We start from the raw sequence: 23,049 nt of genomic DNA, 5'->3' as shown, positions 1-23,049 counted from the left end.
CAGCCCCAGCTAATAAAGGTCCAGTTTCTGCATCCTGCCCCCACCCCTCATTCCTCTCATTATTTTAGTCAAACAAAATTCTTTAGTCCTTGCACAGAGCCCTACAGTCTTCAGGTTTTAGTTAAAAACAAAAACTCTCATTCAAACTGTAGGAAACTGGGGCAATGTTGTGCTGTACTGGCTCACCAGATGCACAGTAACAAACCCCTCCCCAGCCGGTTGACGTCAGTCTGTAGTAATGAATATTCATTTGAATGTAGTTCTCACCAGTATGAATATTCATTCATTCCATCATTCATTCAATCCGCGAGCCAGTACAGTACATCGTCTTGGTACTTCCTGAATATAGTTGTGTGTGTACATGCATTTTTGTAAAGGAGGTGTCTACCACAATTTGATCTGCTTATTATGTTGAATGTGCACAATGTGTAAATTGCTATTTATGGTAAACACTTCCTGAGATTGCTTTGCAAATAAAATTGTAAACAATTACATTTTCCAATAGCCTTTGCAGGGGACAAGCCCCACTATGCCCCCATGCCCCCCGCTAGTTAAATAGGATGTACAGTTAAATTGTAGCCTCCCGCTACTTAAATAGGAACATTCGGTACTCTGAGGTGCTCATCTACACTCATTATATGCATGCTGTCACAGGCTAATATGCATGGCCTCATTTCCATTCCGCTTCATAGTCATTAGGCTTGTCAATCACCCTGGCCACGCCCACTCCTCCGCGAACCTGCTAGTGAGCCAGTACACTACAATATCCCCGGAAACTGGTTGGTACAGTTTATACTCTGCATGGAATGCTACATTGGATTTACCTTAACAAAAAAGAAAAAAAATATTCTAAATTGTAGCAAGTAATTGCTACAGTTTATTAGGGGTGGCTCGTGCTATTGGACTGCAGCTCCCCCAGCTGTAAAACAAGAAAATAAAATAAAAATAAAATAAAAATAAAATAAAATAACAAGAATAAAAAAAAATAAAAATCAACCACGAGTCCCAGAACATCACACATGCACAGCATTTCCAGATACTCAGACTGCTGGTGAACCAGTCTGGAGCATGCACACAGAATCCAGACTGTCTCCACCAGCAGTCCAGATTACAAGGGTAACATGCAAGTCCAAATTTTCCCAGCAGTCTATGCAGTTAGACCTGCATAGACTGGAAGGGGATTAGACTGCAACATCTGCAGGCAGGCTGAAGCTGGTGCTCTCACAGGAAGGATAGGACAACAAGGCTGGTGCTCTCACAGGATGGATAGGTCAAGCAGGTGTGTGAAACTCCTACTAGGACAGATTTTCAACTTGGGGCTGGATCTGGCAACTTGTTTGGATCAGGTGTGTGTGTGTGTGTGTGTGTGTGAAATGCCCCAGTTGCTACATGATGGTAGGTAGAGAATAAGGCTTGAACCCTGTACCTTGGGCCCAACTGGCAAGTGCCTGAATTCCCTATGCACCACCATTTGTAAAAAAAATTGCAAATTTTTGCCTCATATTTGTTCTGTTCTGTTCCTCATAAATCAGTGGTTTTTGTATTTTTGTTTCTTAACACAACCAGTAGTGCAGTGGTAGCATTGTTGCCTGACAGCTACAGGTTGTCTGGTTTGATTCTTGACTGGTGTGCCTTTTGTGTGGAGTCTGCATGTCCTCCCTGCGTTTCTGTGGGTTTGCTCTGGTATCCTCGATGGCTATTTGAAATGTGTCCCTATTTTTGGGAATGTATTCCCCCATTATTGGCTTTGTCCAGGTTTTTTGTGCCAATGTTGAGAGCTATGGTGATAACTGAACTCACTGAATATGTTTGGGGGCTGTATTCCCCCATTATTGGCTTTGTTCAGGTGTCTTTTGCTAAGATGTTGACAGCTATGGTGAGAACTGAATTCACTAAATGGTAGCCATTTAAGTTTCAGTCTTCCTTTCTTTCATAAAACAGATGATTTGGCATAGTGGTATGTTGCTCTGACTGTTTTGCACAGGGTCCTGGGTTCAATACTTGGCAGTGAAATGTATGGTGGTAACACAGCATTTTATTCTAACAACTTTCCAACATTATACAAGCAATGTTTAAAATGTGTCCATGTTTTTTGGTCTTTTGCCCCCCTCCCCAAATGTTGGCTTTTTCCAGATTTCTTGTGCTGCAAAGTTCAGAGATACAGCTGAGTGTCAAGTAGATTTTACAAGAAGCTGAGAGCTGCAGGGGAACAAAAGTTTAGTGCTGCTTATGCCGAGTTTACTTGTATTGTTAATAGCACAATAGGTAGTGTACTTGCTTTTGCTGTAGAAGGCTGCGGGTTCTACTCCCACAGTATGTAGATGCATTGCAGATACTGTACTGTGTTGTAAAGGGGGTGAATGCTACAGTCCTTTTTGGTGAAAATACCTAGTAACTATGAGCCTATCAGTTTGCCATCCATTCCCTATTGCAATATTACTAGCTTTTCATTTTTAATGCAACTTAGGCAATTTATTCCTCAAGGGCAACAGGCACTTTATTTGTAGATGAAACCATAAAATATAAAGTTGTTCGCTAGCAGCAGCCTCTTCATTAGTTACAGATTTCTTTAATGTGGAATTATTTAGATAACTTTTACTTCTTCAGAGATTGTGCATATTTACTGATACTGGTGGACTGTAGAAGCTTGAGTAGACTTTTATGATAGAAATGTTCTGAATTGGGTAGTTTTGTCGTTATTGGTGCATGCATTTTGTTTCATTGTTTACCGGAAAAATGTTCAAAACAAATTTAAAACGCCCTCTAACAACTGTACTATATTGTACAAGGAATATAATTTAATACAATCAGGAAGCTGTATCAAAGACCATGTGTATGTTTCTTGTGCAAGGGGCCTATGATTTGAAAGCCCAAAGTTAATCTTTATCTGCCACTGGCAAAATGTATTTTCTATGAATGTGGGTTTCAATGCTGTTTCAATGAATGTGAGTTTCAAGGGCAGAGAACTTTTAATGCTAAGTCTGTTTTCATTGTGAGATTGCATTGCTTTATTTAGCAGATGTCTTAGTGTTTGTGCTGTAAAATGCAAAATAAAACGTTCAAATGAAGTCCAAATCATTGTAGAAGTAAAGCAGTATGCACATTAGTGATTATGGTAAATGGGGTGAAATAGCCAAGTAATGGTTCATTGGAATGGCTGCAGGGGGGGGGCTCCATTCGACCATGATTTTGTGATTAGGAATGACGGCAAACTCAAAGACAGCCCCGGATGAACTATACCTCTCAACTGTCCAGATTTTCACAGAATGAATATTGTTTATTTATTTATTTTTATTTTATTTATCATTTGTTGACCGGGAAAGTCCGACTAGGTTCCACAGAGCCTGTTTTCAGTGGAGGCCCAGGGAGAAATGCTCCAGATGCATGTCTTTGGAAATAAATAGATTTTAGCTTCTTATTTTTGGTTTGTTTCTCATAAAATGTGTGGTTTTCTGGCAAATAATTTAGGAATTAAGTCACTAAATAATGACAGACACTGAGTTTCAGACTTCATAACCTTCAGAAAAATGCATGCTAAAGCAAGACCTGTTATTCTATCAATTGTCTCAGTTTATACAATAATTTATAGTACTGTTTATATGTCCCCCCAGTATATTTGGCCTTGTCCAGATTTCCTGCATTAACAGGTTGAGAGGTACGTGCAAATAAATTGCTTTATAGTATTAGGCATATCCAAACCTCTCAACTGTTCCCGATTTTTGCCTCAAAATGTTGCTCTTCCCCTAATAATCCCGCCGCAAAATGGCAATTTTGGAAGAAAACGTGGAGGGCTTACAATTAAGAAATAACTGTAATAATCAGAGTTATAGATTACTTTTATTTCAGAAATGCATGTAGATTATTTTATTTTGTCAGCTGCTCAAGTTAGCAGTACCAATATTAAAAAAGTGTCCCTTCTTTGACAGGTTCCCAGCTGTATTGTGTGGCTATTTTATATTTTTGCATCACATTTTTGGTCCATTTTTCATACAATTGTGTTTTTTTGGCAAATTAGTGGCAAATCATTAAAGACTGAAGTTAGAAAATAATGACAGACATTTGAGTTTCAGATTTCATACCTTTCAGAAAATTCATACTAATGCAAGACCTACTTTTCTATTATCTTTCTAAGTTTATAAGAGCAATATTTAAAAATTGTCCTTATTTTTGGGTCTTTGTCCCACTTCTATGTATGGCTCTGTCTATATTTCTTGTTCTGAGGTTGAGGTATGACAAATGTGTCAGGGCCATCACAGTCAGCCAGAGACATTTCAAATTGTGACATACGTTTTGCACCCCACTCCCCCATGTAGTGACTCTGGATGTGTCCAAGCAAGGCAAGGAGCAGTTATGCAGTGTAAATGTGTAGAGTATCCCCCCATCCAAAGTAGACACAAGTGCTACTTTTATTCTGTCCTTGATTTTGCAGAATGTTCTGGTTTCTTTCATATTTTTATACTGTTGATTTATGCTTATTATTACTCAGAAAGTGCCTGTTGCTCTGTGTTTAAGTAGCAATGCTTTAATGACCATCAGGTAAGCGTGTCTGAGATTGTAAGATGCAAGTAAGCTTTAATAAGATTACTGTTAAAGAATTGCCAACATTGAAAACCTTTCTGTTGTTGCCATGTAGAGAATACTTGGGTATTGAAATGCATATGACAGTATTTGTAATAAAGAAAAGAATTACATTATTTTAAGAAGCTCATTGCATTTGTTGGAGACTTGCAATCATCTTTGCAGGCTTTACCTGTAAACTAAACAGAATGCCAATCTATCATGTGTGGTCCATTACCTGTACAGTCATCCTTTAGGCAATGTATCTTGAGCTTGTTTCTTGTTTGCTTTTCATTTTTACTTTGATCATGTTTTCCCCATGAAACAAGTAGATAGTTGTTGACAGGCAGCAGGTCTTTTTTGGATTAATAATATTTTTACAAGTGGGGGTATCACAGAGATTGCTACTTTCAGCATGTCACTTGGTACTTTAATAAAGCTGAATATAAATTATAATTAGAACTGCAGTGCAAGAAGTGGTTTGAGTTGAGTGCTGCTTGTTTTTCTTATACTTGATTTTGACTGGCATTCCAGTTTGTTTGTTTGTGTCTTTCGGCTTTTCCAGGTTAGGGGTCGCCACAGCGGAACTCCGGTCTGCTAATGATTGGCAGTAGATTTTTACGTGCCGAGTTGCCAGCCCTGACGCACAACCTTCAACGAAGGTACGCCCATTCACGCATGTCTCCACACAGAAGACGCTCTAGCTGAGAATCGAACAGGACGTCTTACTGTGTGGCGACAATGCTACCGCAGCACCACTGTTGACTGGCATTCCAGTAATGCATTTAAAAAGTAATTTATTTTTTTCATGCCTCACAACCTTTTTGTTTCCATCTAGATATTAAATAAACTGTTATGCAGCCAATGCAATGAAATATTTTTTTTCATCTACACTTCATTTTGGCTTGATTTTACTCTCATAATGATGGTTTGGCACCCAGGGCAGCGTATTTAATTAAAGTTACAGTTTTTGTGGTTTTGAGCATAGCTCCTCCCCTTTCTAGTTGGCCGCACCCCTTCCCATTGACCCCACCAATTCAGCTGTCTCCTGCAGCCCCCTTTTTGATTTGAAGTCACCAGCCGCCACTGCAGTTTATATTCAGGAGGGAGTGCTAAAATGCTCAGGTTTTATTTAAAAACATATGTCTTTTAAACTGTAGTAAACTGCTTGCTACAGGGGTCACAGTTTATATTCTGCAGGTGCGCCCCGACATGGCATTCAGGATTTACCTTAAAAAATGTTTTAAACTGTAGCAAGCAATTGCTAAAGTTTAAACCATACAGCATAGCTCTTAACCTTCCATCTCCAAAATGAGGAACACTGCCTCTCATAATGTCAAACAAATTGGACAAAATGTGGAGCACGTACTAATGCCTTACTAACAACTTCAAATAGCTCATAGCTTCGAAAGTAGGCTATCGGCCCAAGGGCCTACGTAAGCCTAGCCAACAAGGTTCCCTGGCTTACGCCACCCAAGAAAGTTATTTTCCTGTGCCCCTGTTGAGCAGAGCCACAGAAGTGATCCCTGGGGTGTATTTCCAGTTTCCCATCTACTCATCAAGATTTTTCTTGAAGAGTGCTAATGAGGAACTTTGCTTGACATAGCTGGCTAATATGTGCTGTTTTTACTTATAGAATAAATCTTAATTAAATAATCTGATTCAGTTCTATTTACCATTGCTATCAGTTAAAATATTGCTAACACTGAATGTGTGACTGACCCTTTTAGTGTGGAACTTCGAGGAACATGAACTTTTTAAGACCCCAATTGAGGAACGTTCCCCGAAATGAGGTACACTTGAGAGGTATGGGCGACCGCTGAAGTCAGGTTTGACCGCAAATGCATGCAGCAAAGAACGTTCGTAATTGGCTAATCGTGCTCACCCCACCCCAACACTTTATGCCCGGGCAGTGCCATTTTGCCCCATCCTAGCTAGCTATAGTTTTGTATTTCGTGCACTGCCAAATTCTTTAACTAAACTACACCCGTTCAAGACTATACAAACTCACGCGTTAGACTCTTCTTGTTTTACTTCCCTACTTATATTTCTTAGTACTGTCGAAGTCTCCCCAAAGTGTACAACTTAGCACAATTTATTAAAATAATAATAATAATGGTAATAATAATCCTCTACGTTCCTGACTATCACTCAATTCAACATCTGCTGTGTTTCCTACTGAGCTGCTACCCAGTGCGTCATAAGGGGTGGAGATGAAAAGGGAACACTGTAGCACTTTGCATGTTTGCAACCTTTATTTCCGTTACACATTTATTTCTGTGTTTTTCCCAGTAGGTTAACCGCCATAATACGTTCTGGTTTAGTAATGGGGCAAAGTAAACTAAGTTTACCGCTCATGTACTATTAGTTGTAGTTGTTGAGATCTCGAACCTTATCTAGGTGGTGCTGTCTGCCGTGATTGGAGCTAAGCTAAGTAAAGTTATACCACCGGCAAAAGAAGAAGCTAGCCACGGTTTGTTAACTAAATATTGCGGCGAGGACTGGCCGGAGAGTCGATTTCCTCCATTTCCTATTACAGCGCTCTTCTCAAATCTAAGGTCCCCATTACTTCAGCTGGTGATCAGCATTCGGGGCTCACTGTGTTCACGGTAGAGATGAAGCAGTGCCGTCGAGTACTTTTGTACTTCATCATCCCCCTATTTATGGTCCAGGGATCTTGGGCAGAACAGCTGTCTTGTAAGGGAGCGTTTGACATGTATTTTGTTTTGGACAAGTGAGTTTTTCGTTCTTTTCCGTTGTGTACTTAGTTGCATACCTCTGTGTTTCTGTTTTCAGAATTGGAGACAAAGACAGAAAGATTAGGACAAAGGCCCCGATCAGGAACACTTTTTAGACATTGGTGCCAACAATTGGCAGAATTTGCTAGAGCATAACTTAAAATACATGCATACATTTTCGGAAGTAAAATAAGAGTATGACTTTTATGAATGTCATTCTTTTTACTTTGATTCATTTTTCTCAAAGCAAAAATAAATGAATTCAGATGTGAAGTTGGAACAGTTCAATATACCATGTGCCAGGTTCTGTCATAAAACACACACTGTCAAAAGGTATTTGGAGATGGATTTTGAGTAATTTCCAACAATGTGTGTGTTACTGTGTAAATAATGCCCGCCCAGGGGTGTTATAAGCAGAGGGCCCTATACACCCCTGGAAAGGACTCCGCCCAGGGCTGTGTTTTTTTTTTTTTTGTTTTGTTTTGTTTTTCTTCAGTAACCCAAACTGGTTTGGTAATGAGCTGTGTTTTACTTATTTATTTTTTTATTACTATATTTTTAATATATATTTTTTGATGTAAAATAGTTCTTCCACTTATTTCAAACTTGTAGTATATGTATGGTGTTAGAGGAAGTATTTTAAATCCAAAATGTAACACTTTCAGAAATATCCAGATATTTGCTTAATTGTTTTGGCCCCTTACTCTTGAAATGTGTGGTTTGTTGGCAATCATTGGGGCTTGAAGTCACTAGATAGTAACATGCATTTGAGTGTCAGTATTCTTCAGAAAAATGCATGCTAACACAAATCCTGTTGTTCAAGAAATTTTCTAATTTTGTAACAGCAATATTTAAAAGCGGTTCCTATTTTACAGCCTTTGCTCCACATTTATTTTAGGCTTTAACCAGATTTCTTTGCAATGTTTTACAACAGAACCCACCCAATGCGCAATAGCAAGGCCCGCCCAATACAGGTGATATTTTTGTTAATTGATGAATAAACATGTGGATGTTTTTGTTCGTGTGCATGAATATTCATCTGGGATTTTTAGTCTATACACAAATGAATACATTTGGTACTTGCGTATTATCGCAACCAGATTCCAGACTCTGTACCTATTACTGTAATTGTACCAGTATATGTATGTGTCTTAAATACATTTCAAGATGTGTTGTGTAAATGTTTTTAGGCAAACTGATTTGATTTCAGGTTGATCACACCGTCGTATACTTTGGGTGTGATTTCATGTTGTTAGGAGACATTTCTCACCTGGTTTCTTAAGAATTGGACAGCAAGCCAAAAACGGCGTGGGGAAAAATGCCTCATAGACTGCCATTATAAACTTGCAGGGTGCAATGACATGTTTGCAGTGTCGTACATGTCATAATGGGTATGAAATGGCACCTTAAAACACTTGTCATTCATACGACATTGGTGACTGATGGCCTCAATACTTTGACCCAGAAATGCAGCTTTTACATGTGACACAGTAACGGTACAACAGGAAAAGACAGACTTCAAGCACAGTTGTGAACGCTTGAAAGGCATGCTGAGGCTGATTCATTTCACCAGCAATCGTAGGAACTGCCAAGCCAGTTCTCTGCAGAGAAATGTAGAAGTCTGTGTAACTGATGTCCTGCACTTCCAAAGTTGTTCTTTCAAAGACGTAGCAGTGATGAATGAGTACAACTCATTCGGCTGTCATGACCCTCACTGTTCCATTTTGCTGGCCCTACTAGTCCTCAGCAGAAACACAAAAACTCCCTATAGTTGTCGGCCAGAAAGGTAAAAAGCTAGAAAGATGTAGTAAGGACTGCTATACTGTCCTCATTACAAACCTTGACTACATTTATTGTGCTGAGTACGGCTTGAAAAACAGCATTTTCTCCTGGTCAGAATCTGGTTGCAATGATGCACAAGTTTCCTACATTTTTATGAACTTCTATGAAAAAAGAGACCAAAAAGAAATAAAGGTAACTGTAGACATCAATTAAGCATCAGTAAGGGTCACACAAGTGTTGTGCTGTTTGCTGTGTGATTAAACACTAAAACTTTTAATGGTTGATGACGTGCAGTGAGCAGGTTAATTAAGTGCTGTTAATGTTTTGTGTTTTTGTTCTATTCTTGGCCTTACCTTTTTGGCCATAGAATAACTGTAACAAAATAGAATTTATAAAACTTTAAATCATGCACGTTAGTCCTCCAAACCCATATGTCCCCAGTAAGGTTTAGGGTCCTTCCGTAGTATCCTTTTAAGTTATTAACAGAAAAAAAGCCAATGGTGTCCGCTGGTGTCAAGGGAAAAAAGCATTGTTGTGATTACTTTGATTCCTGGTAACAGGATCTGTTGGGAGAGGAATTTGGAATTTAACAGAAGTCTATATCTTTAAAATAAAGTACATAACACCCACAGAAACTACTGCCGCAGGAACAAGAGTAAAGAAAATGCATACTCTTTTTTTTTTTTTTTTTTTTAAACGTGTGCTTAACCTTGCAGAACATAACTGTTATTCAGGAATGTCTTGCCATTCACATTATGGCTGCCATTAGCAAACACTATATCTAAAATGCTAGCTACATTGATCATAAATCTGGGGCCCATTTAGAACATTGCAATCACAATTGGAAGGGGTGCAAGCCTCCATGCACCCTCTCCACTATACGAACTCCCATGATCATACTATATTGAGGAAGAGGGTAAGCTAGGACTACACAATGAATATTCATGATGTCGCAGGGAAATCTGCATGGCTTGTCAGTCATGCCTTATTTGCATGGCACATCACAGCCACAGGTTATGTCAATTAGGGTTTGCAGTCAAAGGTCGACGTTGACATGTCCGACAGCCACCTCCTCGACCATGGTAGGAGCGACAGTCGGAATGTCGATGTTCATGTGTATGTCCACTTAGAATGATGTACACAGGGCAGGGATTCACAGCATTGATGTGAATGGGGGATTTAGAAACTATGGTCGACAGAATTTGTCGACTTTGTTGCGTCGACCTACAACCTACTTAATATGTATGAGTCAACATTATCTGTCGTGGAAATCACCGTTCGTGTAAGTGATTTTCATGCTTTTGATAGTAAACTGTCAATTAGTCTGTCTGCGCCCATTTCTGTGCAAAACGACCAGGGGGTTACTGTTGTAAAACAGTGCTGATTTCTTGAGCTAAGAGGTGGAGGGGGTATGTAAATACCTTAACTGCTGCTGTCAGTGGTTGTTTTCTCTTTCTCTCACTCATGTGCGCGCACACACACACACACACACACACACACACACACACACACACACATTCCTGTGCTTCATAAAATGCATGCTAACACAAATCTTGTTGTTTAAGCAATTTGGTAATTTTATAAGAGTAATATTTAAATGTGTTCCTATTTGGAGCTTTTGTTCCCCCTTTATTTTAGGCTTTATCCAGATACCTTGAGCTAAGAAGTTGATAGGTATGCAGATCTTTTAAGTGCTGCTGCTGCCACTGCTCAATCACTCTCACTCTTCACACACTTGCTTCTGCTTTCATGCATGCATACACTTGCACACGCAAACAGAAACATAAACACACAGTTTCTTTATATTTCTTTTAATTTTGCACTTACTGTCTAAGCAGTACTTTGTAGTTTTGTAAAATAATGGCTCAGTCAATCTTATTCTCACTTGCATTCATGCATACACTGTCTCTTGCACACACTTTTCTGTTTTTATTTATTTATTTATTTAATTATTTATTTAGTTTTTAATTTTCTCTTTATTTTACACTTGCGAAATGGCTGCTTAGTGAGAGTAAAATAATGGCAGAAATTAGCTTTCTTTCAGTTCGAGCTCCACGGCAGCTTCTTTATACGCTTCCCTGAAGAGGTGGCTTTGTTTTTCAGTGGGCATTATCATTAGATTAACAACCTGCTGGTGACCATTCTTTCTTCAGTAGTGGTGCTAATGTACAGGTCTCCCATTCTGTAAAATACTTTAGTAAACCACATGCACATTTTGGAGGTGCATAGGTTTTTTGCACTGTAACATGTAAAAATATTAATGTTTCAAGGATAATGGTTGATTAACCTTCCTATCGCATTTCTCGCTCTCAGAAGTGACCATAGCATTCTCTCTCTTCCTCATTTGAGTGCCCTCCACAGACCATCAGTTGTCTGGCTGCATCATAATTTCCTTAGTATTGCTGGGGTTATCCCTGGGTCTGAGTCTGGTTGGGCAGGGGAAATGGAGCAGAGCAAAGTACAGCATCACACACCTTGGCCCTGTATGCTAAGGAGGAGTTGTATTTGCCCTGACTGGCAGTGCTAGTGACATTATGAGCATCGCCTCACGTAATGTCATATAGCTTCAGCTGCCACAGAAGGCATAGTTTTACTGGTGACTTGGCACACAATTGGCACACACCCTTGTCTTCCTTACAAAGAGAGGACCACTCCTGCCTTCCATCCTGGAGTGAGTGGGCTAGCAACAAATTTGTGTAATAGTGCAACTTAAGCACCCAACACTGTTATCATGCAGGTTTGGGTGTGGATTTGACTTGAGTGATGGCAAAGAGAGGGAGAGAGAGATGGAGAGAGATTCACATTCATTCAGATTGTGTGGACTACAACTTGATTTACTCATAAATAAGTCAAATAATTCCTGTAAAGTGTTGTCTTAATGATACAGCAATCTGGTGGCATTGTATTTAGTTTATCTGGTGTCTTGTTCAGTTTCCTAATCTTATTGCTAAACTGAGGATAGTGGGAAATGTTCTCTCATGAGTTGAGCTCACACACACAAACTCTTTTTGGCTTTGAAATTGTACCAACACCACTTGGTACAGATGTAACAAGTGGCTTGTTAGAGTTAAAATACCACACACACAAGGGCTTTAGCACTACATTCTTGACCAAAAATAGTGTTGGCATTCATTTCTGAATATCAGTACTGTACTCTAGGACCACTGGCTTCTGCTGAACTCACCCCTAAGGTCTTGCACCCAGTGCAGCTGTCACTTTCTATCTCCATAGCAATACCTCTGCAACCCAGTATGATAGAACTTCAGCCTTTTTATCAGTTGTAAAGTTAAGAGGAATACCTACTTTCATGGGAGGAGGGGGGGCTGCTTTCTCCCCAGAACCTCACCATAGGTACACAGGCCTCTGAAATTTGCATTTACAATGATTTCAAATTTACTGCAGTGGAGGCAATAGCCCCACTTGAGGGGTAGTGTATTTAGGTTCATAGGTTGGTACTAGGCTATCGGCCCTAGGGCCTATACAAGCCTAGCCATAACAATTCCCTGGCTATTTCTTCCCATACTATTTACTTCCCTGGACCCCTGTCTAGCAGGGCGACTGACGTGATCCCCGGGGTGAATTTCCTTTCTCCCATCCAATCGTCAAGGTTCCTTTTGAAGAGGGCCAAAGAGGCACTCTGCTTGACATGTATGGGCAATCTATTCCAGAGTCTGGGGAGTCTCTGGGTCAGGAATCTATCCCTCCAGCATGTTTTGTTTATTGTGATGACAAGGTTTAGATCCCTGGAGCATGTGGCTCTCAGGGATTGAGATTTCTTTAAGTGTAGCATGTCCAACAGCTCTGGGTTTGACATGGCCTTGTATGTTAAGCAAAGATCGCCTCTGAGTAGATGATATGCGACAGAGTATAGCTGGATTTTCTTAAGGCGGTCAGTGTAGGGCATCTGCTTTAGGCCTGTGATTCTTTTAGTGAGGTATTTCTGTGGCCTTTCCAGTTGTTGCAGATGTCTTGAGAGGTACATACCAAACTGGGCGTTGTATTCTGTAATGGGTCTAATGAGGGATGAGTACAGTGGGACAATGACCTCCTTTTTTCTGGATGAAAAGCCCTTAGTGATGAGGTGTGCCACATAGGATTTCCTGACTGTTGTGGCGATGTGGTTATCGAAGGTGAGACCACTGTCCACCTGTGGCCCGAAGTCTCTTATCAAACTTTTGGAGTTTAGTGTACTGCCACCTATATGGTAATTCACGGATACATGTTTTTTCCCAAAGGGGATAACTATACATTTCTTGGCATTGAGCTTGAGCCCATGGCTCTGGCACCAAGCATCTGTTTCTGTAAGGCCCTTTGTAGAGTATCCACATCATTTGGGGATTCAATAATGGCTCCCAGTTTGCAGTCATCTGCAAACTTTGTTATCCAGAGTCCCTTAGTGTTGGCTTGTACTTCAGAGAAGTAGATGCCAAACAAGAGCGGTCCCAGGACTGAACCCTGAGGTACTCCACTTGTCACTTGTCTGGAGCTGGATTTGGAGTCTGCTACTTTTACAGTGTGGGTTCTGTCAGTAAGCCAGTTAGCAACCCATTGGGTGACATAGGGATTAATGCCCAGCTTAGTAAGTTTATATATGATATCAGAGTGGGGGATGGTGTCAAAGGCCTTGGCAAGGTCTAGATAGGCTGTGTGGACCACCTTACCCTTGTCCATGGCTCTGGAGACTGATTCGAAGAAGTCAGTCAAGTTCAGGAGACAAGATCAACTCTTCACGAACCCAAACTGGGTGGGGTCCAGTGTTTGAAGGTTGCCAATGTCTTTCTTTATAAGTTCCATGATAATACGCTCCATGGCTTTGCAGATAAGGCTTGTCAGACTGATGGGACGGTAGTTTCCGGGATCCAAGGTGGAAACTACTGTGCTTTTGTTGTATTTTTTCCTGTTGTGGGGGTCCTGCAAGCAGTAGCGCCCCAATCTCTTATTTTAAAATAAACATTTTATACACAAATGTAAAATACATTGTGAATACAGGTAAGCAACATATAAATCAAACTGGAAGCAAATGGTAAGTGTAATGTTATACATTTGAATGGCACTTTATATGTAATGTGGCATTTTATGATAACAATAACTGTACTATTTATTATGTTATATTGCTCGGTTTTTAATGTTTGATGAAAATTTAACCACTGGGCTGGGACTTTGTAGTTAAGGGCATGACCAATGATAGGGCATGTGCAAGGTTTGCTTCTGCACATCTTGTGGAGTGCTTAAAGTAAGTTTTGCCAAAACATGTTTACACTAATAGTAAAGCAATTACAGAATTTAGTAGCCCACTTACTAAGTGCAGTAGTGCCTCCAGGGTGGGCATTACAGGGAAATAACGGACCTTTCAGAAATGTGAAGGCCCTCCACCTGTGGTTTCAGGCCTCACAACACCTACAGGTACATTATTTCCCTGCTAATGTTATCCCTGTTTGGCACTATTTCTTGCTCATTGTCTGTTGTGTGTCTACATATCCATCTAGCTATATATATCTGCAGCAGGACTAGCCACCCAACTGTATAAACCTTGGCTCTAGATAATTGTCACTGTTGAAGTGACACCCTGACCCCATATGCAAAAACGGGAAACGGATGTAATGGATATACACACGTGTGTGTGTGTGTGTGTGTGTGTGTGTGTGTGTGTGTGTGGAAGAAGGCTTGGAAAATGTTATACACCCATAAAATTTCCAGCACCTGTATTCTTATCCAGCAGTAAATACTGTTCATATCTCTGGCATTACAGTCCGATGGGAAAAAAAAAAAACTCTATCCACAAACTATCAAATCTGCTGGTCATGGTCTGTACCCATACCATCTTGTTAAGGCCTTGAACTCCATCAGTTCAAAATCCTCCCACCAGCCATTTAAAACCATTCTGAAAGACTTCATAGCCTAAATCTGGTTCTGTTTTTTCTCAACCCCAGGATAAACAATATCCCTGAATATGAGCAAGTACCTATTTATACCATGCACATCCATCCTTACCCTTTTCACTCGTTTCCTTACGTCACTCTGTGTATCTTCATTAACTCTCTAGACTGTTATCATACAAGTATGTAGCTGTGACATGACTTTTTTTTCCCCCTCTCATTTCCATATTGAAATTCCTGTTTATATTGTACTAATTTACCTTTAATTTTTCTAAACTGGCTACAATTTCTCTAAATATTAAATCGTTGTCGTAGGAGTTGTATCTGTTCTTACATATGTTTTCCAATTGTGTTTAATCTGGTATAACTAAACTGTAAATGATTTTGTGTTAGTTTTGAAGATTGTAAAATTATACTTAAATGCTTTTGTAATACTTTGGAGATTTTCTCCCTAGGCCTCTGCTGAAAATGGGCTTCTACCCAGTTGGAATTTTCCAGTAATCAAATGTTAGTAAGTAAGTAAATAAGTAAATGAAGACTTTTGTTGTTTCATATTTTAATCTTTTGGTTATTGAGCAAGTATCCCCCCCCATCCCCCCGAGATTACCAGTAGAACCCCTGCCCACAAAGCAGCTAACCATGCTTTATAGGGGTGTCAGGTCGGCAGTGGCTCAGAGTCACACCCATATCACATGTTATGATCTTTTAATAAACTCGACTTTTATTTATTTTGATATTTGTGACCGGGATAGTCTGACTGAGCAAAAAGCCTTTTTCAGTGGAGGAAAGCTCTACAGTACAAGCAGGAAAAATTACAAGTTTGAAGTAGAATACAGTAAAAAATATAGCATACAAATTAACCTAATGTCTATAAAAGCTCCACAGTACAACAAAGCATGGAAAATTATAAGATTGAAGTAACATATGGTAAAAGAAATATACAATAAAACAATTGTGAATGTTCATAACAGTATAGGTAAAGATAAACAGCAAATGAGACATTTAATGTGGGTAATAGGTTTAAAATTGGGTAATTTCTAAACACTGGCAAAAGGCATATTGGGTTATTGCCATAGGACAGCTGTACAATGCAAGGCAGTTAGTTTAGTAGGTTACAGTAGTTGGGAGGAGTAGAGAGGATAGTGGAGGAGAAAAGGGATGGGTTCAAGTGGGGTGATTACAGTGACAGGTCCAGGTGTTAAGGTACCCTTTGAGAGTTTTCTTGAATTCATGGACGTGGGTAATATTTCTGAGGGTTATGAGAAGCTTTTTTCCATGAAAGAGCAGGCAAGGCACACTAGAGATTCTGTCCTATAGATTTTTTAAGGTTTATAAATCTGTAAGAGACATTGGTCTGAGCTTCTGAGGGATTGAGGGGGGGGGGGCTTATAGAGGGAGACAAGTGAGGAGATGGTAGGGCAGGAGGTGGGTTTGTTCAGAATAGAATGGATAGCAAGAAGTCGCATATATGAGAGTTAAATGCTCTAGCCAGCTGAGTGCCTGGATAGCATGACTGTAATGTGATTTGGAAGGCAGGTGAGCTGTAAATCTGGCAACTTTGTAGGTGGTTTTGAGTTTGGAAAGTAGTGAGGACTGTAGGTTGGTTAGAGTTTGGGAGCTGTAGAAGATGTTGGGGAGATGGTATGCTTGGGCAAGTGAGGTCCTGGAATTAGGTGTGAGGAACCTTTTCTTTCTATACAGTAGTCCTAGCTTTTGGTAGGTTTTATTGATACAATGAAGTACATGAATGTCAAATTTCAGCTGGTGGTCTGTTATTACTCCAAGGAGCTTAGTTGAGTTTCAGCTGTGATGATGGTGGTGTTAAAGGAAGAGATGGTGAATGAGGATTTAAGATGATAAAGGGATTTTGGGAGGAAGAGAAGTTTTGTCTTTTTAGGGTTAAATATGAGTTGGTTGTTAGCCATGTTTCAGTGATGTTAAAAGATGTTTGTGTCAGGGTTAGAAGTTCATAGGGGTTATCAGCAATAGAGATGATTGTGGAGTTGTCTCTGTACTGTATGAGGGATGACTGAGGGCAGGATGTGTGAAGTTGATTAGTAAATATGTTAAAAAGGAGGAGGGCCTAAAATTGAGACTTGAGGGGCCACCCATGTTGATGGGGAGAAAAGGCGATAGAGCAGAGAGCCATTTTATGGATTGCTGTCCGTCTGTGAGGTAGCTGTTGAACCAGGAGATAGTAGCTGAAGAGAGGCTGTGTTGAGAAAGTTTTGAGAGGAGAATGGGGTGAGAAACAGTGTCAAAGGATTTGGAGATATCTAAGTAGAGGTAGGACACTAGTTTATTATTGTCCCTGGCTTGAGAGATGGAGTTAGTAAAGGAAATAAGTGCAGTAGTGGTACTGTGGTGGGAGTGGAAGCCGTACTGTGGTGGGAGTGGAAGCCGTGCTGGGTAGGGATGATCAGGTTTTCTTAAGTGAGATAAGCTGAGATTTGTTATGAACACAGGGCTCAAGAATTTTGGAGATGGGAAGAGTGTATGGTAATAGGTCGATAATTAGATAGCTCTACAGAATTTCCACCTTTTTGGATAGGTATGGTGTGGATTTTTTTCCAGAGAGTAGGGACAGTGGATTCACTGAGTGGTTTGTGAGGATGGAGACACAGGATATGCTATGGAGTTAGAAGCAGCCTTTAGGAAGCGAGAAGGCAGGTTGTCAGCTGATGGGGGGGAACATGGTTGATAAGACTTTTTTATTTTAGTTGGTTGGAACGGGATTTAGTGAGAATGACTTATTTTGTAGTGGGGGGTGTGGTGGAAGGTGTGGGTGGGTTGTGTGAGGATTTTACATAAGTTTTGTGATGGTATCTATGAAGCAGGAATTGAAAATGGATGCAGTTTCTTGGGGTTTGTTATTGGGGCAGGGTTGGGAGTTGAGAGACTCCTTGGGTGAAGAATTTGGTTGATGGTATACCAGAATTTTTAGGCTGAGAGGTAGAAGTTCTTTTTTTTTTATCAATTTTTTTGGCTAGATTCTGGAGTTTCTGTATTTCTGATAGTGTGTGGGATATTTGATCTTAGTCCAGAGTCGCCAGGTGGAGTCTCTGTTTTGGATAAGAGACCAAGTAGAGTTGGTGAGTGAAGGGGAGCGCCATGATTTGACCATGGCAGTTCTGAAAGGCGCAAGGGAGTCCAGTGTGTTTAGGAAGATGGAGTTGAACTGAAGAACAGCTTCATCTAGAGGTAGAGATGAGAGGAAGGACTAGTCTATAGCAGTGAGAGAATTATTGAATGTGTCTGGGATGAAGCTGGTTAGTATTTGGCATTCTTTAAATTTGAGGTCTAGAGAGGTGGGGGAGACTCTGGATGCATATAGGGGAGTGGTTGCTGATTTCAGTCTGGTAGGGATTCAGGGTGGTGCTGGTGGTTAGCTTTGGAGACAAGAATCTAGTCTAGGATAGAGCTGGTATTTGTGGGTTTGTGAAGAAAAGTGGGAGAAGAGATAAGTTGGATGTAGTCATGTAGGTTTATGCTGGAGGGAGTGTTAGAGATGAGGGGGAGCAAATTCATGTTAATGTCATCTAGTATAATCATTTCATTAGGTTTACTGTTAGACATACACTGAAGGATTTGTTCTAATAAAGGTATGTAGATTGTAACTATGGTTAGGGTTTTATCGTTGTTGAGTTTACAGTTAGCAATAATGAGCAGCTGGGTGAAAGGAGGGGGGAGGGGTGTTGGGGGGTAAAGCTAGGAGGTTTGAGTATATAATGGCAAAGCGTCCACCTTTTTGTGTGTTCTGTCAAGTGTAGAATGTACCTGTGGGAGAGAAATTCTTTGTCAGTGTTATATGGTTTGAGCCATGTTTTACATGGTGCAACTATACTGGGGGAGTATTGGGCTGTCCAGGAGTGGAATTTGGTTATTTTCTTGAGAATACTATATATGTTGTTCGAATAAGAGAAGTTTTGGGACTAATGTTGGGTACCTGCTGGAGTGTTTGTGAAGTATTTGTAGGAATTGGGGAGCTATTGTGGGCCAGGGTTAGGGTGAATGTTGTCTGAGAGTTGAAGGGTGTTGAGAGGACGGAGGAGAAAAGGTATAGAAGGGGAGGGTGAGAGATTTTTTTTGTTGATTTTGTAGAGTGAGGAGATCTTTGGAGGCAATTTGATTTTCGGGAAAGGTGAATTAAGAACTGTAGAAGAGTGCAGGTGTAATGGGAGAAGAGTAGTGGCTATCAGTGTTAATTGTGGTGTGAGGGGAGGTGGGAGTGTTGGGATGTAAAGCTTTGCACACACTTGTAGTGGCTGAGGAGCTTTCAGAGGCAGCCTGTTTCAATGGGGGGGGGGGTCTCGGGAGTCTTCAGCTAACCCCAAAATAATATAAACACTTATTTTTAAATTTTTAACATGTGGCACACCAGCTCCATTCAAATAACATGTAGTATGACTCCTGATGCACATTCGAGATTAGTAAAATGGACTGAAAATAGAAAAACTGTTAATTCTTGACACATTTTTTGCACATTATGGCTGCTGTAGATATTTAAGGAGCTGCTGACCTAGTAGCCAAACCATGTCCTTTGTTTCACCAGTGAGAGCACTGACAGAAATTTACAGGGTACATTTAGGAACATGGTTTTCATTTGTTTATGCTTTTTAAGCCTCCGGCTTGTTGAATTAATTGAAAAATTCATGAAATAAAGCTAATACCCGTTATTAGTTTTTTTGCAACGTCCCTAAACTTACATTTGTTTACTGAAGCATTAGGTTGGACTGATGTTGGTGTTTTAATTAATTATAATCCGTGTGGTTTTTAATGTTTTATTGTTCAAAAGTTTACAGTATTTATCGTACTCCTGAGTTTATGGCGTTACAACTTTTGCTTTACTTATCACACAATAGTAAAGATACAGTGGACTGAACATCAGAAGTCTTAACCAGATTTTTACTAATACACAAATTAGTTGAGAAGTGTTATGAATGTGTTATGCTGTACAACTTCAGGAGTTGATGTATGAACTAATGCATACCATGACATTCACTGACACCATGCTTCCATTGTCTTGTCAGTCAACAGTGGAACATGCACACACCTGTGCAACCTTCATTGGGGGTATTATACTAGACAATAACCAATCTTTCTGCCTACATTAGAATAATCCTATAATCACTGGTAAGAATATTTATACCTCTGAGCAGTTGTGATCTTGGTGTATCACCTTGGTTTTGTTTTCATGCCATACCTGTGTTATTTCAGTTTTCTTTGGATATCCTTCAGAATTTTTGGTCTGCTCATCTTAAAGTATGTATTTTCTGTGATAGAACCAGGATTCTCAAGTCAGTAAGTGGTCATTCTTACAATTTCTTGTCTTATGTATACATAATAATGCAAATTCAAATTATGTTGGCTGATCAGTTGGTGTAGCTAATTAAAATTTGTGTACCTGTTTGTCCTTCTGGTTTAGGTAAGAAATTTGGATACATGTAAGAAATTTACTTTTTCTTTGTATAGGTGCTGATAAAATAATCTATAGGGTTAACATATGTATTTGTTTAAGAATGATACAGGCTTGGGTACAAGCATATTCTTTTATTTGATTTGTTATCTTTTAAGACAAAGAGGTACTAGTTTTGCTTACAATAGTCTGTTTGCCTCATTTGTGGTTTGTCTTAATGTAACTGGAGTTGCTCTTTTTTTTTTTTTTTTTTAACAGAGAAGGGGAGAGAGAGTGAGAAGGGGTGAGGGTGTACCTCCTTTGGACTGAGTGGGTATTGCAGCTATGACCTTGCATATGGAACCTGAGAAGTTCTTGTCCATAGCAGAGTTAATTACTTTAACTTTGGCAGTGTTTTTACTGTAGCTACTTGCCTTAGTTTGCTTAGCATAATTTACAAAATTTCCAAGAACATGCCACTGATGGCACTCCTGTTGGCATACCCAAGTCTTCCTGTTCTGTTTCTGCTCACGTCATATATAAAGCACAATAGTGTGCTAAGTAGAAGCACTACAGATCCGATATTCTACAAAGAGAGGGAGGGGGAAGAACTGGATAAAATCAAAAAGGATAGTATTTAAAAAGTTTGGGGTTATGCACAGTGCTTGTTATGCAGCTGTAATATTCCTGCACATTCTTCTCAAGTATGTCTGGTCAGTACAGCAACAGTGGCTCATCTGAAATTAATATGTATGCAAACTTCTACACAGTTGTAGCTTACATTTTTTTGTTGCTACTTTTTCATCCTTGAGAGCTACAAGAAACACTCAGCCATGCTACAGTTTTCACTGTTCAATACCTTAAACCTCCTGTAACAAAAGCCCATGTGATATATTCAACGCCTTAAGGACATGCTGCAGCAGTTACATAGTTTCCGCATAATTTAGATTTTTTTTTTACTTTAAGTCTTTGAATACATTCAGGCCAATAAAGCCAAATCCACTAGTTGTGGACATGCATGTTTTGGCCTTTTTAATGACCTCAACAGTACAATATGAGTGGATTGTTTAGCTATACTTCAGAAAGCGTGGAGCTTAAAACATGATGTCCATAAATGTTAAGGTGCTTACAAAGTATCCAGACTAGCATCCAAATCAAAGGGTAAAAATGTCACACAGTACATTAGATAAAAACTGCAAGGAAAACCCAGTTAAACGTGAGTTTTCACTGTGAAATACAATAAACCTCCTGTAATAAAAGCCAATGGGATATATGGAAGTGACACCTTAAGGAGATAGTGTTTCAACTACATGGCTTCTGAATGTCATTGACTTTTTTTGTCTTTATGGGTACATTCAGGCCAATAAAGCCATTTGCGTATATCATGTGGGCCTTTATTGCAAATTTAATGTATTACAAGTGAACATTTTAGCTTGGCTTTTTTTTTCTTGGAGTTTTTACTGAATGGTTTGTTTTTGTGACCTTTTTATCCTTTGGTTTGAATGATTTTTATCACCCCCTTTTTTTTTTTTAAACAAAATGCATTTATTATATTATCATGTGACACAGGCAAACTTAATATTACAATAATCAAAACCGTATTAACAAGTTCACATTTACAAACATTATACATTATGTATATTGTTCTGTACAATATAATCAAACCAACATTAGATAAATCATTCAGTTCCAGCCTTGTTTTTAGCCTCATTACTCCTCCAGAATTTTTTTTCTGCTTGCATTGTTCCTACAATTTCTATTCTTTTTTCTGTGTAATTTAGCCTTTCCAAAATATCACACTTCTGTTCTTTTATCTCTGTCAAATATTCACGATGGTTGGTTTAGACTTTCTAGTCATTGCGTTTAGATTCTATATCCTAGCTAAAAAAAATTTGTTCACTTACTTGCTCGTCCACTATTCCTGACAGATCCTCTGCAGGGAATTTTTAAAGTCTGCCAAATTATTACACTCTGAGAACATATGCTCCCAGGTGCCTTTTTCTCTTCCATTACACTTCCAACATTTTCCATCTAACTGAGGAAAATGGACCTATGTAAATACTTTCAGGCAACAATCCTTAATCATATTATTGAGCACAGATGCAAATGTGGAAACTTTACCTTTTTTTGCTGCTGTTTGTTAAATATCCAAGGGAAACAGAACTCAGAGTCCTTAATGGACTAATTTTCATTGTTCTTTGTGATCCAATGAACCAGCATGTCACACGCACTGTCATTCTTCACGCTACTGTAGTTTGTCCCCATTTAGTGCTTCTCTCAGGTTAAAATAAACTGGTAATATGTCAGCTATATGTTGTTTGAAACGGACATTCTATTATATGTTTTGAACACAGTTTGCTATACTTTTGTTTGATTTGTTGATTAACCAAGCTCATTTGGACTGGACAGAAATGCTAACATTTGACCAGGGGACTAATGAGGCTCACTAGTGCCATCCTTATTTATTTAACATTTGTTAAATGGGTAGGTGAACTAGTCTTAAGGATTCGCAACCTTGACCAGAAGATTCTCTACAATACAACTGAATATAAAATAGAATGTAGAACCGTTTGCATAGAAATTAACATTACCATTTGCAGTAGCATAGCTGTACATTTACTGAATTTTCAATTGGGAACAGATTTTGAGGTTTTAATAGTTACAGTTCATTACTAACTGAGCAAATTAAAAAATTTTTTCC

The 23,049-nt window shown here is 39.3% G+C and overlaps 1 protein-coding gene across 1 annotated transcript in view; it reads left to right on the top strand.

Moving 5' to 3' along the window:
• Positions 1-6,758: 6,758 nt before the first annotated feature.
• LOC122792789 (anthrax toxin receptor 2-like) overlaps positions 6,759-23,049 on the top strand; it is a 465,974-nt gene continuing 449,683 nt past the window's right edge. Inside the window, exon 1 of the mRNA XM_044060359.1 lies at positions 6,759-7,291. Coding sequence (XP_043916294.1) covers positions 7,173-7,291 — 119 coding nt within the window. The 5' untranslated portion in view covers positions 6,759-7,172. The remainder of the gene's footprint in view (positions 7,292-23,049) is intronic.

This window comes from Protopterus annectens, chromosome 2.part0 (assembly GCF_019279795.1).
Source record: "Protopterus annectens isolate FY-2018-M chromosome 2.part0, PAN1.0, whole genome shotgun sequence".
NCBI lineage: Eukaryota > Metazoa > Chordata > Ceratodontiformes > Protopteridae > Protopterus > Protopterus annectens.
Note: the sequence above shows the minus strand (reverse complement) of the source record. Positions and strands in the feature narration are given on the sequence as shown.